This window comes from Watersipora subatra, chromosome 4 (assembly GCF_963576615.1).
Source record: "Watersipora subatra chromosome 4, tzWatSuba1.1, whole genome shotgun sequence".
NCBI classification, from domain to species: Eukaryota; Metazoa; Bryozoa; class Gymnolaemata; order Cheilostomatida; family Watersiporidae; genus Watersipora; species Watersipora subatra.
The window spans coordinates 55,975,258-55,995,662 of NC_088711.1; the positions used below are offsets into that span (position 1 = coordinate 55,975,258).

General features: G+C 33.3%; 1 protein-coding gene across 3 annotated transcripts in view; it reads left to right on the forward strand.

Annotated features, from left to right (window-relative positions):
* LOC137393062 (platelet endothelial aggregation receptor 1-like) overlaps positions 1 to 20,405 on the forward strand; it is a 117,813-nt gene that overhangs the window by 92,010 nt on the left and 5,398 nt on the right. The window contains exons 9-14 of one of the 3 annotated variants that reach the window (XM_068079453.1): positions 828 to 917; positions 2,562 to 2,669; positions 4,640 to 4,744; positions 11,441 to 11,545; positions 15,582 to 15,633; positions 18,868 to 18,923. In XM_068079453.1, the coding sequence (XP_067935554.1) occupies positions 828 to 917; positions 2,562 to 2,669; positions 4,640 to 4,744; positions 11,441 to 11,545; positions 15,582 to 15,633; positions 18,868 to 18,923 (516 nt within the window). The remainder of the gene's footprint in view (positions 1 to 827; positions 918 to 2,561; positions 2,670 to 4,639; positions 4,745 to 11,440; positions 11,546 to 15,581; positions 15,634 to 18,867; positions 18,924 to 20,405) is intronic. The other 2 variants (XM_068079454.1, XM_068079455.1) reach the window with 2 other exon arrangements.

Here is a 20,405-nt window from a genome sequence, read left to right on the forward strand (position 1 = left end):
TTCATACCATGAGGAAAATGTTTTGTGAAGGTAAAATAAATTAAGAAACAAAATAAAACAACTATAAAATTGTTTAATTGTGAAATAATTAGCAAGTAATTGCTAAATTAAGTCTGTTTTGTTATGATTACCATAAAAGCTGAATAGGTAATGACACAATTAATACAAACTGTGAAAACAAAATAAAAATTCTGAACATGTTGAATTAACAATAACAATTTTTGCATAAAAGTGTGTGTGTATAAAAAAGGTTACTGTTCCAGTAGAAGCTATCCATCAAAACTTTGAGTACGACGATACTGGTACCCCTCGATACTGGTACAAATATAAAAATGAGATATTGCACGGTCTTTGACCCCTGTGGAGGCTTTTCCCACAGAGATACTATGATTGTCCACGTAAAAAGAATCAATGTAGCAATTGAACCTTCTGAAAAACCAAAAATAAAAGTTTAAGAAAATCCAAAAAAGCATTATGCTTAATAGAGTTAGTAGAATTCATAGAGATTCAAATAATATGTCATTTAGCATGTGCATGGGGTATATGCTAGTGTTTATGACCAATACGCCTTGTAAAGCTTGGTGCTAGAGCTTGCTCGTGCAATCTCTGTGAGTTCAAATCTATCAGAATGTGAAATTTTAATTCCAAGATTTTAATAGCTATAGCTGGACACGCACAATGACGAATACACGAATACACACACAATCTTTGAGACATATAGTTATAATTTATTTATACATACATATAAATATATATAGTGTCAGCAGTACATTCTAATCAGAATGAGTCTTGCTCTGCTCTGCTGTTTCAAGTTTCTATTGTTGTAGGATGCAACTCCAGTGATTGTGTTCATGGATGTATGACCAATGGCAATTGTGACTGTCAACATCCATGGTCTGGAGAAAAGTGTGACTTCAGTAAGCTCATTGACACTGTGTATATGTTACAAAAGCAGTTCAAATAATCATTTCTCTTTTATTTAAACACTATGATTGACAATAAAAAGAAAAATAAGATAATATTGACAATAAGAAAATAAGTGGAAGCCTGATGTTTGCTGCTTGAGTTAAAAAGGTAGCTAGATAACCTTTTTAAAATAAAAGCATATTAAATTATCATTCTTTTGACAGCAACTGTTAAGAAATTGAGAGTTGTTTCCTCTCATTTGCCATAGTAAATCTGTCAATCATTCAACACCTTTTATTGTCCACTATTGCTACAAGTTGTTGCCATGTTTCAGCTAGTCACTTTTGATATTTAGTAGAGCTGCCCAACGATTATAAAAATTAATCGCGATTAATAACTGGTCTGAACCAGTTATTAATTAAAAAACAAAATAACTGGTCTGAACCAGTTATTAAGTAAGACTGTAAGATATTAAATAATACCGAAACTGCTTTTGTTGCTATTAGGCCTACCTAGAAACATTTTCGAACAACTAACAACATGTCGGCTTACGGCTAGATCGACTGGTGCTTGCGTCATGGTACTGTATAAACAAGTTTTATGTTATTGACTCCCTTAGTGTTTTCATAGTTGAGTGCAAAATAATTGTGGTTATATTTAATTGGTAAAAAAGTGCTGCTTGTCATAATATTTATTTGTTAGTAAATTATATGCTAGTAACCCGCTACCTACGCTACGTTAGTATTACTAACATATGGTACTAAACAGTACAAAGGAAAGGAACCACATCAAGATCATCACCTCGGTTGTATTTTATTTGAAGATTAATTAGAATAAGATTAATTGTCTCAACTCAGTTAATCGTTTATTTGTAGTGATCACGTTAATCGTTTAATTAACACGATCATTGTGCTGCTCTAATATTTACAAGTTTATATGTTACAAAAGCAGTTCAGATAGGCTTTTCTCTTTTATTTAAAGATATAAATATGGTATAAAGAAAATAAGTCGAAACCTGGTGTTTGCTGCTTGTATTAAAGAGGTAGCTACTTAACCTTTTCATGGTGCAAGCATATTAAATTACCATTCTTTTGACAGCAACTGTTGAAACATTGAAAGTTGCTGCCTCTCATTTGACATAGTAAATCTTTTTACCGTTCATCACCTTTTATTGTCCATTATAGTCACTAGGTTTTGCTACGGGTCCACTCCTCACTTTCGGTCATAAAAAGGTTGTTTTGGTACAGATGTATTTTTGTTTGTACTTTTTATGTGACTCTAAAATCTGTTTTCACTAATTTGATACATTTAATCAGTATAAGTTTATTAATTCAATTTAAACTTGAATCATCACTATTTATTGTCTAATATTAACTCAACTTTTGCCTCATGTTTGTACTCTTTATAATAAATATAAAAAGGTTATTTCAAGGTGTTTTAGTTAGCCATTGTTTTTATTTTCTCTGTAAAGATCGTTTATCCATATTATATTACCAACAGTTCTACAATCAGTTTACAATTCTTGCCTTCCTAGTTCCTTTAAGTACTGTTTTAATCTTTACCACAGTTTTTTATCAACTTCTGGTAGAAAGCCTGTTAGTATAATTATATCTCATTCACTTTCATTTTCCCAGAGTTTATCTTTCTTTCTGTAGACATCTGTTCAAGGTGTGACCGAGATACAGAGGTTTGCTCCGAACTATCTGGTAGCTGTGATTGTAAGCCCGGCTTTTTACGTGGTGGTGATGATAGCAAATGTCATAGTAGGTTTACCAGCCTATCTCGGCAATTCACTGTCTCTGCGTACTGATGTTAATTTCAAAACCCAATCTTGTTTCTGGTAGCTGGATTTATTCTCTCTCTACTCAAATGTAGCTGAGTCATTTCCTGATCTACAGTATTATAAGTAAACTCTCTTTTGACTTGTTGGTTAACTCATTCGTTATACTCGTCTAGAGTATAGGGTGTCAGGGTGGCCTAGTGGTAGCATCTTTGACTATCAACCATGGGGCTGGTGGTTCGAGTCCTGCTTAATGCCGATATGATCAAAAGCTCTCAGTAAGCTTTCAACCCTAAAATTGCTGGGTCTATCGGATCTAGACCATAGCTTGGAGGCCCCATGTACCACACTGACAATGTGGGCCCGTTAAGGATCCTCGTCTATCCTTCGCACATTGGGCAAGTGAAATGGTTACCTGCCTCTGTCAGACTGGACGCGTTGCAAGTTTCATCCTTTCGGTTACTCTGACAGTTCCAGAAGAAGCCCTTGATAAGTGTTAGGACCACTCAAGTTAGCTTATAAAAGACTAGACCTGGCGGTGTGTTCCTCTACTGAACGCTACCAAGCATTATCACCATGTGACAGAAGCATACCATTACTTTACTTCTTATACTCGTCCAGAAATCACCAACTTTTACTGAATGATTGCTTTTAGTCTTATTTTCTGTTAGCTCAACATAAACAGTGAATTTACACACTTTTTAAAAGCAAGTCTGATCACAGTTTTCATTGAATCATTATGTTTTGCCAGTTTATAGTTTGACAGATATTTTATAGTTGTTCTATGTACAAACTCTACTTAATACAGTATCTATATTCGTCACTACGAGCTTTTCTGATAAAAATAAGTTTCTGTCGATGTAAGGACTGTGTTACGGTTGTCATACCAATAACAGAATACTCAACAGAATTTTGAATATATTAACGCAATTCACATTTTTTGCAAATATCTATCTTTGTGTGAGTTTACGAATTGTATCTGTAGCATGCGCTGCATATAGTTTATCTCTGTTACTGTTTCTAATAGAATTCATTGGTGGTCAAGGTTATACGCTGTGACCTTAATGAAGCAAATAGCACTGTCGGTGTTAACTTATGTTCGACTTCATATTTTATTGAACTCTTGTTCAGTTTAGCTTATTCTTGTTATGAATAGAGTACTAGCCGACTCACCAGCGTTGCGCGGGTATTAAAAACAGCTTATAAACAGTGGCAGGTAATGTAGTTCCCTGTCAGTTGCCTTTAACCTGGCACATTGCCAATGACTAATTTGAGTAAACTACTATCTGTATTGCTAAACTTACTAAAAAGAGCCGTAAGAGTAAGCTTTGGTGATGTTGTGTAGCGCAGAGTGCTATGCATATTTGAACCGACATAACGGCTAATATTGTCTAATGAATTCATTGCATCTCATGTAGCTTAATTGGTTAGGGTACCACCTGGTGAATCTTGGAGGTTCCAAGATCAAATCTCGCATGAAGCGAATATTTCATTCATAGATTTTAGTAGCTAAAGCTGGACACACCGAACGACGGACTTCTTAAGGATTTTAAGAAGTAAATACTTTGTTCCTTGTTGTAATGCTTGAATGCATTTTGTGTAATTAAAAGCTAATTTTGTATAATAACTTAATAAGGTCTAAAATACTGCATTTAAAGTACTTCGAATAGTTTAAAGTTTTTCATTTTATGTGACTGCCACAGGATAAAAATTGAAGGGTGACAAATGGGTAGGTAGGTGTATATACATAGAGGATGGTAGGTCATATGCATAATACAATGCTTACAAGTTACTCCTATCATGAAAAGCTTATTTTGGATGTAGAATAAATAATATACCGGTATAGCATATGATAGGAAGCAAATGTTTGTTTGTGTTTGAATTTTGGTGTTTTTCAATCTTTCAGTTCAATTAATTTTATGGCAATTTTCTTACCTGTTTTTACTTTTTCAGTCAACTGCGATCTCTGTGAATCAAAAGAACACTATCAGTGTTATCCGGAACAAAATACTTGTGACTGTGCCACTGAATACAAACTGGATGAAGACAGATGTGTATGTAAGTGTATATATCAAGGGTGTTGTGGTTCATATAAGTAGTGACTGTGGTTTTTATATCAGTGTCATTATCCCACGACCAAACACGAGCGGAGCGATTGTTTGAGAGATTTATCATAAATGTGTGTGCACACAACTCATGAAAATTATTCATCAACACCGTCGCAAACCCTTATACCGAAATCTCATCAACAAATTTAACCATTTTTCAATGGCGTCGTTTAAGTATAATAACGATACAAAACACATATAAACCTATTTTAATATGTTACCAAGTCTTTGAAAATTGTCGACAATATCCTAAAACTTACCCATCTGATCGAATTATACACAAATTTACAGATTGATTTGGCCGACATTCGCAATAAGAAATTTGACAAGCTTTTTTAATCAAAATTAAGACCGGTCAACGATACGCCAATAAAGCCGTGCGACAGATAGTAGAACTATTAAGAAGGGCGCATTTCACGAGAAAGACGTGCTTATTTCACCAGTCTATAGGTTCTAGACTGGTCGAAGGTTTCTAATATTTTTCTGTTTTTAATATCTTGCAAAAATATTTAATTATAAAAATAATTATTTGATTTTATAAAATTATCATAAGAATAATTATTCGAATTTGTTTGTCCGAAGGTTTCTGTAATAAACATAGACCGTTTGAGGCATAGACCGATTTACAGGTACGAAGTTGTGGTACACAGTCTATCAGCCTATGTTTTTTCTCAATTACCAAAGGTTTCATTAAATTATTTAAAATGTTAGCCAAAATTCTTTACATCTTATGTACAAGCTAGGGCCGAACTACAACGCCTCTTTATGACGAAAACATTTTTTTATTTTGCTTCAGTTTGCAGACAACTTCCAGATGTGTGAACGCTCATACTTGCTTTCTGCTAGATCGCTATCAAAACCATTCTACATTCAACACAACCAACTTTTAAACTGTGCATAGTACACAGTAGCTTGCCATTTTACTTCTGCCATTTTACAAACTGTGTATATTATACAGCAGTTTGCCATTTTACTTCTAATATTGCATTTCAGAGAAATAATAAACATATTTCCTTATTGCTGTTGTTAAATTACATACATTACTGTAGGTTAGGCCTACAGCTTTAATTGGTATTAATTTTATTGTTGTAAAACATAGGTTTGAGATAGTAGTAGATTAGGTGTGAATTTTTTACAACCTTTTATTTTGCATAATCGACTTTTTGAAGTTAATTTCAAAACAACTTGACAACTACCATGGACATACAACTTCCCAGAACACCACGTCGTGGCCGACGCAGTGGCCGCCCACGTGTCTCTCAATTTTTTCAGCTCAATAGGAGGATAAATAGAAGGTCCTCACAGCAACCATCAACATCAAATGCTAATGTTCAACATTACGCTACTCAAATTAATAACAACAACTCATCTGATTCAGATAATTCTTTAGTAGATGTTGTAGGCGATGTAAATGACATGGACTTGGCAGCCCTTTGTTTCCAGATGATGATCATGATTTTATGGACATCATTGACCATGAAAATATTGCACAAAACAATATTGCTCCTCCCAATGCTGCCCCCTTCATCACATTCCTCATTTTCAATCTTTAGATTGTCCTGATTTTCAAGAACTGCGTAACAACTTTCTAGGCAGACTTGACAACAAAATATTACAGCTCACGTGTTCTGGATGTAATGGGAAACATTTCATTACATACAATGCTCAAATACAACTATGTCATACATGCCAACAAGTTCCCCTGTCAAATTCCTAGATTACTAGAATTTCCTTTTTGAAGTCGTGCTCCCTCAAATTGATTTTATATCATCTCGAAAAACTCTCATTTACACTATACGCTGTCAATTCCTACTGACAACTTGACAACTACTTTTTCAACAACCAACACTACCCTTTCTTTTTTCCATTATCACATATTCCATTATCAGGTCGTGGGCTGTATGACAGGGGAATTTCTAGTATCTACAGTATGTAATTGAGTCCACTATAATAGTACTATAACCTGCTTACTTCTTCATTATTATTACAGATGTGACGTTTACTTATTATCCATAAGATAGTCTTTAAAGTATAAGGTTCCCTAATGCAATGCTTAAAAGCTACTTGTATTATGGAGAGCTCATTGTGGAAAACAAAGAATATATAGAATATGATATAGGAAGCAAATGTTTGTTGGTCTTTTGTGTCTTTTTCAATCTTTCAGTCTCTTAATTTTATGGCCATTTTCTTGCCTGTTTTTACTTTTCCATTCGACTGTGACCTCTGTAAACCAGAAGAACATTATGTGTGTAATTCGGGCCAAAATACTTGCGACTGTGCCACTGGATATAAAGTATATGAAGACAGATGTGTATGTAAGTGTATATACTGTGGATATAGTAGGCCATATAAATAATTATCCTGGGTTATTAGTGTAAAATAATGTGTCGTTTTATTTACGTCATTATATCTACGGTAATCAACTATGAAAAGTTTATACCAAGTTGCGCAGGTAAACTATATATGTAGATATATATGAGCAGGTAAACTAAATATGTAGATATATATAAGCAGGTAAACTATATATGTAGATATATATGAGCAGGTAAACTACACTATATATATATGAGCAGGTAAACTATATGTATATGAGCAGGTAACCTATATGTATATGAGCAGGTAAACTAAATATATATGAGCTACCAGCAACCATATATATAGAGTGAAATGAGCTAAATGTGTAGAAAATGCTAAAATAATGACGTAAGAAACTTACTTTGGTAGGTGTAAGAATCTACTGACTTGTTTCTTTATCTCCTGGATTGGCTCTGTTTATTTCAGTATAACTCAAAAGAACTCAAATATTTTCTGTAAATAATTGAACAAACATATGTGTGAGCGTATTTAAGCCATTCGCCAACTTATAAAAAGTCTTTGAGATCAAACTGGGTCAATTGTCAATTTGAGACTTTGGTTTTCTTAATTTACGAGCAATTGTTACAACTTTAGTACTAAAGCCCTGATTTTTATGGATATTACAGATACATTGAGATGTCTATTTTTTGATGTACGCATGTAGCATTTGGTATAAAATAGTTATCAATATGGTAGAGAAATATCTTATGCTTTGCTATAATGAACGTTGGAATGAATAAGTGCAGTTAATTACATGCAACACAGTTGAAGAATCAGTTTTCAACAATTGAACACGCGTGACACGATGCATATGCATTTTTTGCTTATTGTACCAATGTACTTGTCACTGTAACCAATGTACTTGTCACTGTAACCAATGTACTTGTCACTGTAACCAATGTACTTGTCACTGTAACCAATGTACTTGTCACTGTAACCAATGTACTTGTCACTGTAATCAATGTACTTGTCACTGTAACCAATGTACTTGTCACTGTAACCAATGTACTTGTCACTGTAACCAATTTACTTGTCACTGTAACCAATGTACTTGTCACTGTAACCAATGTACTTGTCACTGTAACCAATGTACTTGTCACTGTAACCAATGTACTTGTCACTGTAACCAATGTACTTGTCATTGGTTACAGTATACATAAATTGATAAAGTTCCCATGATTGTCGAGTTGATCAAACTTGAATGAAACAACTGTTTCTCTTGTCTCATCCAATTGTGTTGAATGTGTTTCATAATTTTCCGTATTGCTACCATTTATTCTTATTGCGGTTATTTTCTTTTGTAATAAATAGAACTTTGTGTTTTATATTTGATATATAGGCTCTTTAAAGTATACAATTTTGTTATTCAATGTAATGGTTGAAACTTTTTAGTTTCAAAGCTTGAAAATCCCAAGTGAGGCCAGGTTTATTACCTCTGTCACAGCTACTCACATTTCGGTTTCGCTCCCTGCTACAAAAAAATACATGTTATGTCACCAGATTCTATTTTTTGTGTCAGGTGTCTGTTTATATTGTCAACTTTACTGGATGCAGTTTCAGTTTACCTTCAAACATCCATAAAGCCTCCCACATATTTTGTTACAGTCGCAAAAACTTTCTCTAAAATACGTGTACATGTATTTAAATTTTTCACGAGGTAAAAGAATTTCAGTATAGACTTGAATACTCACCAATTTTTAGCATCGAATACTGCATTGAGTAGCTAATATCATAATCATGTTAAGTTTGGAAAATCCAATAGCTCTAAAATAAGATTTACACGATGGGCATTTGGAAAGCATATGTATGTACATGATGAGCATTTAGAGAGCATATGTATGAACATGATGAGCATATGGATAGTATATGTATGGACATGATGAGCATATGGATAGCATATGTATGTACATGATGAGCATTTAGAGAGCATATGTATGTACATGATGAGTATTTGGATAGCATATGTATGTACATGATGAGTATTTAGATAGCATATGTATGTACACGATGAGTATTTTGATAGCATATGTATGTACACGATGAGTATTTAGATAGCATAGGCATGTACACGATGAGCATTTGGATAGTATATGTATGTACATGATGAGCATTTGGTTAGCATATGTATGTACACGATGAGCATTTGGATAGCATCTGTATGTACACGATGAGCATTTGGATAGCATTTGTATGTACATGATGAGTATTTGGATAGCATAGGTATGTACATGATGAGCATTTGGATAACATATGTATGTACATGATGAGCATTTAGATAGCATATGTATGTACATGATGAGCATTTAGATAGTATATGTATGTACATGATGAGCATTTAGATAGCATATGTATGTACACGATGAGTATTTTGATAGCATATGTATGTACACGATGAGTATTTAGATAGCATAGGCATGTACACGATGAGCATTTGGATAGTATATGTATGTACATGATGAGCATTTGGTTAGCATATGTATGTACACGATGAGCATTTGGATAGCATCTGTATGTACACGATGAGCATTTGGATAGCATTTGTATGTACATGATGAGTATTTGGATAGCATAGGTATGTACATGATGAGCATTTGGATAACATATGTATGTACATGATGAGCATTTAGATAGCATATGTATGTACATGATGAGCATTTAGATGGCATATGTATGTACATGATGAGTATTTGGATAGCATATGTATGTACATGATGAGTATTTAGATAGCATATGTATGTACACGATGAGTATTTAGATAGCATAGGCATGTACACGATGAGCATTTGGATAGTATATGTATGTACATGATGAGCATTTGGTTAGCATATGTATGTACACGATGAGCATTTGGATAGCATCTGTATGTACACGATGAGCATTTGGATAGCATTTGTATGTACATGATGAGTATTTGGATAGCATAGGTATGTACATGATGAGCATTTGGATAACATATGTATGTACATGATGAGCATTTAGATAGCATATGTATGTACATGATGAGCATTTAGATGGCATATGTATGTACATGATGAGTATTTGGATAGCATATGTATGTACATGATGGGCATTTGGATAGCATATGTATGTACATGATGAGCATTGGGGTAGCATATGTATGTACATGATGAGCATTTGGATAGCATATGTATGTACATGCTGAGCATTTGGATAGCATATGTATGTACACAATGAGCATTTGGATAACATATGTATGTACATGATGAGCATTTAGATAGCATATGTATGTACATGATGAGCATTTAGATAGCATATGTATGTACATGATGAGCATTTGGATAGCATATGTATGTACATGATGAGCATTTGGATAGCATATGTATGTACGTGATGAGCATTTGGATAGCATATGTATGTATATGATGAGCATTTGGATAGCATATGTATGTACGTGATGAGCATTTGGATAGCATATGTATGTACATGATGAGTATTTAGATAGCATATGTATGTACGTGATGAGCATTTGGATAATATATGTATGTACATGATGAGCATTTAGATAGCATATGTATGTACATGATGAGTATTTGGATATCATATGCATGTACATGATGAGCATTTAGATAGCATATGTATGTACATGATGAGCATTTAGATAGTATATGTATGTACATGATGAGCATTTGGATAGCATATGTATGTACATGATGAGCATTTAGATAGCATATGTATGTACATGATGAGCATTTAGATAGCATATGTATGTACATGATGAGCATTTAGATAGCATATGTATGTACATGATGAGCATTTAGATAGTATATGTATGTACATGATGAGCATTTAGATAGCATATGTATGTACATGATGAGCATTTGGATAGCATATGTATGTACATGATGAGCATTTAGATAGCATATGTATGTACATGATGAGCATTTAGATAGCATATGTATGTACATGATGAGCATTTGGATAGCATATGTATGTACATGATGAGCATTTAGATAGCATATGTATATACATGATGAGCATTTTGATAGCATATGTATGTACATGATGAGCATTTAGATAGCATATGTATGTACATGATGAGCATTTGGATAGCATATGTATGTGCACGGTGTAACCTTAACGCCCAGAGCAGTTGTCAATGGTGGTTGCATTTCCTTCAGTACCAAACGTGGAAGAAGTATGGAATCTAAAGGTGCCCTATATAGAACACGACATAAGTTTTGATTAATTTTTTTAGTATTGCTAACATGTTTTTTATGGTTTCAGTTCACAATTTTGTTTTAATTATCTTACCCATTTTTACTTTTACCAGTCAACTGTGAACTCTGTAAATCAGACGAACATTATCAATGCAATACGGATCAAACTGCTTGCGTCTGCACCACAGGATATATAATGGTTGCTGACAAATGTGTAGGTAAGTGTATAAACTGTGAGTGTAGTAGGTCTCATAAGTTCAGTAGAAACTTTGTTTTCACTCGTGTGAAATAAAGTGTCATTATATATACAGGAAGTACTTGAATCAACTTTAGGAGCGTAGTTAGGTTTATAACTTTTGTTGCTAACATCGCTGTATTATAGTAAAAATATGCGTGTGGTATAATGGGGTTTTTTATGTTGGGTAAATATCCTTTGTTGTTTTGTAGACTTAATATTTTACAATTTCCAGAACCATTAAACTTAGTCATGGTAACTTAGTTTTAGTTTACAAACAGATTAAGACTCACTGAAGTAAATTAATACCCAAATAAGTGTCTATAATTCTTTAGCAATTTCTTCAGTTGAGATACAATAGAGAATATTATAACATCAGTTGAGATACAATAGAGGATATTATAACATCAGTTGAGATACAATAGAGTATATTATAACATCAGTTGAGATACAATAGAGTATATTATAACATCAGTTGAGATACAATAGAGAATATTATAACATCAGTTGAGATACAATAGAGGATATTATAACATCAGTTGAGATACAATAGAGTATATTATAACATCAGTTGAGATACAATAGAGTATATTATAACATCAGTTGAGATACAATAGAGAATATTATAACATCAGTTGAGATACAATAGAGTATATTATAACATCAGTTGAGATACTATAGAGAATATTATAACATCAGTTGAGATACAATAGAAAATGTTATAACATCAGTTGAGATACAATAGAGAATATTATAACATCAGTTGAGATTCAATAGAGGGTATTATTACATCAGTTGTGATACAATAGAGAATATTTTAGTGTCAGTTGAGATGCAACTTAATATATAATCATCTCTATATCCCTTCACTTAAAGATGTGATTGCGACAAATTTTAGTTGATTTCAAAAGAAAGCTTTTTTGTTATCAGTTGATATGTTGCGGTAAAAACGCCCTAGCCAAAAAATGTGTCCGGACTTGCCCAAAATGATATAACGAGTGATACAACCTGTCTCTATCTCTCGTATTTGCATCGGCTATTTGCGATGAAAGTCTAGTCTTACGCGGCTCTATTGGCATATATTTTATTTTGTATTTGCTCATGTTGGCTAGAATAAAATTTTTAATCCAGCTACAGATACATGATTATGAATGTTTCAAACGCCTCAACTAAGGAAAATTGAAAACTTGTCAAATTAACTTCCTCTAGATGCTGTGTAAACATTTGAGTACTGACTACCAATTCTACTGGTCTATGGTAATTAGGTTGTCGAGTTAACTTTTTCCATCGCGGCCTTTGTATCAGCCAAGTTCTCAGTTGCTACACGCACACCAGAAACTAGCTATTAAACAAAATAAGCATGCCACCATATTTGAAAATAATATGTTCGAATATATGGCCGAAACCAACTGCATCCCAAAAAGTTATGTATAGTCAACGTTATCTAGTCATTATCAGTATCAATTTGTAAAAAAAATTTACTGGTCACATTCGATTAGTTAACTCAAGTACAAAACAAATGGTTTTATGAGTTGACTGAAATAGTGAACGCAAAACAACGTCGATTTCGTTGAAATCAATTAACCCACTTATTCTGTCAAAGGATTACTAAAGCCATTCTTGCACCTGCTTCACGGTTTGTGGACTCACCTGTTTTCACTTAGTAGGGTAGAGCATAAAATCTTTTGAACTTAATATTTGGTCCGTTGGAATTGAGTCGAGCTATGCAGAAGTACCTGCCAATACAGCTCTGATTACGCTTCATAAATCCATCTATCAGAAAAAGTTTCAGCACAGGTGTCAACAAGGCTATGATATATTCAATATGTTCTGCAAATCATGTTTTGCATTTTCTTTAACAATATTATTTTATTATATAATTTTTACAAGCCAAAAAATTTTCATCGCAGCATAAAGTTTTTAGTAAAAACATCCATCCAAGTCATCTACTGCAGCAAACTCAAACAAAACATATTATGGTTTGTGCAGCACACATTCAAGTCTCTCTTTCCCATTTATGGCAGTTTCCAGACCGACATGACTGCTCCCCTAGTTAACCACATAAACATCCTGTAACAATAAAACGAACGCCATAAATTTCATACATATGTCGTTCTAACACATATCTACTGAAAGCTTTCAATTTGAGAATTAGATAGACTGCGAGTGTAATTTTTAAAATGAATAAATGTTTAACAAAAGCATAAACACGCAAAACCAACAATTCGAAGCTTTGTTTCTGGGAGTTAAAGATGAGCATTGATCAATCGATGTTCCTTCTTTCCTACAAATAGGAAACGAACATAAATTCTAATCGTACATCTAATTTACTAGCTGAGATGCCAAAGACAATTTTAAGCAAGTGTTATAGCTAGGTGAAACAATAAAGATTTGTGAAACGATTAATAAGTTATAAAACGATGATTTGTGATAGCAAAAAGTTATAATTTTACTTATTAGTAGATGTATTCATGAGTACTAAAATTATTACCGTCAGTTTTGAATATATGTGAAGGATACTCAAAGTTAAAGATAAATTTACCTCCATTCTCTTTTCTTTCTCTGTAGCATAACGCCGTTGATGCTTGTCAGCTCTAACTATAACCTGTCTGCCCCAATCTTTAATCACCTGACGCTCAGAAAACTGAATCACCTTCGCTGAACTGAGCATTGTTACAATTCTGTTGTTTGTCAATAAAATGTGTCGATGCAGTAATTCAGTAAATTAACGATGTCAATTACTTCAGTAAATTAAATATCGATGTCGATGCACGCAGCTACTAGAACGTAATATTAGTCAATGCGTGTAACTAACTAGTAATAGAGTAAAATCCCTAACAACGAGACAAACCGTTTTACGAGCAATAACATTTAATCTGACCTATATAAAAATTTAGGGCTGATAAATGGCTAACAAAGAAATCTTATATTTATCGCTCATGGAATTTTTTCACATGTATCACTCATTACATCACGAATGAAGCACCCCCTAGAATCTGAGCTTTTTAAAAGATGGCCTCATTCAAACGCTTATATCTCTGGACAGGGTTAGTTTATAAAGACAAAAATGACATCAAATTGTAGCTGATGTTTTAGCCTTTTATTGGACTTAATTTCATTAAATCGACCTTTTTGATGTAACCACATCTTTCACATATATTCATCTCTTATTTCCATTCACCTAACATAAAACCATCTCTATTTCATTTCACTTAACATATAATCATCTCTATTTCCCTTCAATTAACATATATTCATCTCTATTTCCTTTCACTTAACATATAATCATCTCTATTTCCCTTCACTTAGCATATAAACCATCTCTATTTCCCTTCACTTAACATATAACCATCTCTATTTCCCTTCACTTAACATATAAACCATCTCTATTTCCCTTCACTTAACATATAAACCATCTCTATTTCCTTTCACTTAACATATAACCACCTCTATTTCCCTTCACTTAACATATGACCATCTCTATTTCCCTTCACTTAGCATATGACCATCTGTATTTCCCTTCACTTAGCATATGACCATCTCTATTTCCCTTCACTTAACATATAATCATCTCTATTTCCTTTCACTTAACATATGACCATCTCTATTTCCCTTCACTTAACATATAATCATCTCTATTTCCCTTCACTTAGCATATGACCATCTCTATTTCCCTTCACTTAACATATAATCATCTCTATTTCCTTTCACTTAACATATGACCATCTCTATTTCCCTTCACTTAGCATATGACCATCTCTATTTCCCTTCACTTAACATATAAACCATCTCTATTTCCCTTCACTTAACATATAAACCATCTCTATTTCCCTTCACTTAACATATAAACCATCTCTATTTCCCTTCACTTAACATATAAACCATCTCTATTTCCCTTCACTTAGTATATAATCATCTTTAGTTTCCTTTTCTTTACGTATAACCATCTCAACATCTTATTATTTGAACAATTATTTCTACTGTCCTCTATAACCATCTTAACTTTTCTTTATATTTAGAAAACAAACCAGAAGATCCAAACAGTGTAGAAGGTAACCCTTTAGAGAATGAAGTTATATTATTATCATATTTACTTTATATCGATTGCTATACAAGTGATCACAATTAAAGTTAATAACAATTAGTATATTTCAAAGGGTTCTGAACCAAACATTATTGGTTATTAAAGTTAACTATATAATTAGAGTTAATGCACTTGATATATTTACACTGGTTGTTTGTGTTGTGTCATCTTTTAATTTTTGGATGGTCAGATGGTTTCAGCGCAGAAGCTCGTAAGGTATGAACTAGAGATGCAGATTATTGAAGTTCACTGTAATCGGTTTCAAGTGCTTTTTATCTTGTGTGTATTGTCAACATTCACAATTCATAAGATTGTAGGATATCAGGTGTGTAATTACAGGGTGACCATTTTTCCCTCTTTGCTCAAATTGATAAGTTACAGTGGACTCCTATAAGAAAGTAGTTTTACTTGATACCTTACTATTGTCTATTGGTGACTGTTAATCAGTTACAGTAAACTCCTATAAGAAAGCAGCTTAGATTGATACGTTGTTAATGTTTATTAGTGACTATTGATCTGTTACAGTAGACTCCTATAAGAGAGCAGCTTTAATTGATACCTTATTATTGCTTATTGGTGACTATTGATCATTTACGGGAGACTCCTTTATGAGAGTAGCTCTAATTGATACCATATTATTCTTTATTGGAATTAATGATCAGTTACAGTAGACTCCTATAAGAAAATAGCTCTACGCATAGAGTTATCTTCTCCTAGATTGATAACAACACGAGCGTTTCCGGTGCCAACAAGGAGCGTTTAGGCCACGCCCCTTTTTTGTGCTAGTTAATCGTAGTGATCGACTAGATCAATAACATCAGCCATGAGAATGGTTAAACAATGATCATGAATTTCCAGTTAAGATAGTAATTAATGCTCATATTAAAGAACTGACGATTATAATTTATTACTCTAATATATGCTTATGATTTAAAGCAATTCAATACCTACATGACTTGCAAAGGTACTGAATATATAATGTTAAGTGAGTTAATGCAATCAGTTACTCATAGATAAGATAGATAGTCATACTGAGGTTGTATTATATTAGTGTGATGGGAAGCTAATCGACTGCCATCAACTATGAGCTGTACTACCCGGCTTTGCCCGAGTAATAAAAAAGTCTTTGGACAGAAAAGTTATTTTTATATAACATTTACCATTCTAACTTTTAAACTTCATTTCATCAGAAAATACTTTGAAGCAGTTCAAATGAATTGAGAGGAAAAAGAAAACAACTGTAAAAGTTTTCAAGCTTTTTCAAACATCTACAACTTTTAACTTTCATATCATGAAAGAAGTGTTTTGTTGACATAAGTTATGAAGAAAAATAAAACTGGAAATGTGCTTAAATGCAAAATTATTAGCAAGTAATAGCTAAATATAATCTGCTTAGCTATGATTACAATAATAAATTATTTAATAAATAAAGTAATAAAAAAGTCTATTTTATTTTTGTATAATTATAATTTAGTATAATTAAGTGTAATTTACTAATTTAACATACAACAACATTTGCCACTCTAACTTTCAAACTTTTTGCTTACTTACATCAAGCAAGGATGTCCACTAACTAGTGGACATCCTTGCTTCAAGCTAGTCTATGTATTTGATTGATATGTATTGAAATCTAATATTACATGCAAGGGCTGTTTGTGGACTGTGGTGTCAATGAATCACTCTATGACCATACAATCACTATGTTTCCATGGTGCGCAGTACTGCGAAGCAGCCTCCTCCGAAGTTGAGGGGATTGTACGTTTCCATGCTGCGCAGTGGTTTTCAGCAAATACCGCAAATTAGCCAGAGAAGAGAAATTGTATAAATCGAATCGCCTGATGGAGAAATAGAATCGATCACGGATACCGAACGTCATAAACGGTCTTTTTATGATTCTGTCGTCATTATACTTTTATTTACAATACACATTCACAAGGTTTTACAAACCTTAACACACTTTTTATATAGTAATATATTTTTAATAAGTATTTTTAAGTAATATATTATTTAAACGTTAATTTAGGACTTGCCACCTATTTTTCGAAAAGTGTTGGCATCGATAACAAAGTCCAGGAAAGTAATCACCTCATCATCCTCGTGAACGCAGACCATAATTAAATTTAGGTGAAAGAAGATCGGAAGAATAGTAAAAAAAACAAAATTAGCAGGACAACCTTTGTACTAGTTTATGGCCCTCGAAGAATCCGTCTCCACGGCATGAGAGCTATGCGCAGCCACTGCGCAGTCGCTGTTTCCTTGCTGCGAATTTGCACTGGCTTCGCACTGATCAGTGCGCAGTGATTTCAGTGCGAAGACGCCGTTTCCATGATTTGGAGATAGCGCAACTCCGAAGCACTGCGCATCATGGAAACATAGTGATTGTCAATACTTTCAGTTGATGGCAATTGATGTGATTAGCTTCCTATCACATCAATGTAATACAACCCCAGTATGACTATCTATCTTATATACGAGTAACTGATTGCATTAACTCACTTACTTAACACTATATATTCAGTGCCTTTGCAAGTCATGTAGGTATTGAATTGCTTTAAATAATAAGCATATATTAGAGTAATAAACTATAATCATTATTTCTTTAATATGAGCATTAATTACTATCTTAATTGTGGAAATTCATGATCATTGTTTAACCATTCTCATGGCTGATGTTATTGATCTAGTCGATCACTACGATTGACTAGCACAAAAAGGGGCGTGGTCTAAACGCTCCTTTTTGGCACCAGAAACGCTCGTGTTGTAGAAGGCAGTTATCACTCTAGGGGGAGATAACTCTATGGCTCTGCGTGATACCTTAACATTGTTTATGGTGGACTATTGATCAGTTACAGTAGACTCCTATAAGAGAGTAGCTCTACTTGATACCTTATTATTGTTTATTGGTGACTATTGATCGGTTACAGTAGACTCCTTAACAAGAGTAGCTCTACTTGATATCTCATTATTGTTTATTGGTGACTATTGATCAGTTACAGTCGACTCCTTTAAGAGAGTAGCTCTACTTGATATCTCATTGTTTATTGGTGACTATTGATCAGTTACAGTAGACTAATTTAAGAGAGCAGCTTTAATTGATACCCTTCGCTCAACATATAATCATTTTAGTTTACTTTTCTTTACGTTTAACCATCTCAACATCTTTTTATTTGAACAACCATTTCTACTGTCCTCTATAACCATCTTAACTTTTGTTTATATTTAGAAACCAAACCAGAAGATCCAAACAGTGTAGAAGGTAACCCTTTAGAGAATGAAGGTATATTATTATCATATTTACTTTATATCGATTGCTTTACAAGTGATCACAATTAAAGTTAATAGCATTTAGTAAATATCAAAGGGTTCCGAACCAAACATTATTGGTTATTAAAGTTAACTACATAATTAGAGTTAATTCACTGGATATATTTACACTGGTTGTTTGTGTTGTGTCATCTTTTAATTTTTGGATGGTCAGATGGTTTCAGCGCAAAAGCTCGTTAGGTTTGAACTAGAGATGCAGATTATTGAAGTTCACTGTAATCGATTTTAAGTGCTTTTTATCTTGTGTGTATTGTCAACATTCACAATTTATAAGTTTGTAGGATATCAGGTGTGTAATTACAGGGTGACCATTTTTCCCTCTTTGCTCAAATTAATAAGTTACAGTGGACTCCTATAAGAAAGTAGCTCTACTTGATACCTTAATATTGTCTATTGGTGACTGTTAACCAGTTACAGTAAACTCCAATAAGAAAGCAGCTTTGATTGATACGTTATTAATGTTTAACTTATTAATATTGAACTAGAGATGCAGATTATTGAAATTCACTGTAATCTATTTTTAAAAGTTGATTTACAACGTTGTAGGTTGAAATCCCTTTATTTCGATGACGTATTCAAACATTGTGGTTATTGCTTTGACATGTGAATTGAATGGCCAATAAAAGGCTCAATATAAAATGTTTCGTAGCACTAGTTTATGACAAACACTTCGGGTTTTGCCGAAAAGCCCTTCTCAAATATAGAAGCTCGCTACTTTACAGGTTTCGTTTCAGCTTGGTCTAATCATCTAGTCGTAATATGATCTTGTGACCCATACTTCTTGCCAAATAGCGCGAACAGTTTCTCCAGCATTTTTCGACCATCTCAGGTGACCAACAGGCTCCTCGTGTTTATTACGGGATGATATGCACTCTTTCGAGCTAAGGTTACAAAATTAAACAAATTTTTTTACGGTAGGTTTTGAGATATCAGTGCTCAAACTGACAGCATTACAATGATGATGAAATGGACGCGTAAGGACAATAAACATGGTTTTATTGAATGTGTGAGGTATATTTGTGATATTATTTCGACAAATGAGGATGCATGAAAGTGTAAACAGAAGCCATTGTGTTCAGCTACTTCCCATTTGAGCCGTTTTGGAAAGGGATTTAACCTATTTTAGCTTTTAAGAGCGTGTAATCACATTTCCACATATTTGGCACCTACAACACAGCAGAGTAAGACATGGTGAATCTTTTGATACCAAATAACTGTAATGTCAACTTTGTTGCAAGTCAACCTTTAAGTGCTTTTTATCTATATATATGTGTATATTGTTTACATTTACAATTCATAAGATTGTAGGAAATCAAGCGTGTCATTACAGGGTGACCACTTTTCCATCTTTGCTCAAATTGATCAGTTACAGTAGACTCCTATAAGAGAATAACTCTAATTGATACCTTATTATTGTTTATTGGTAACTGTTGAT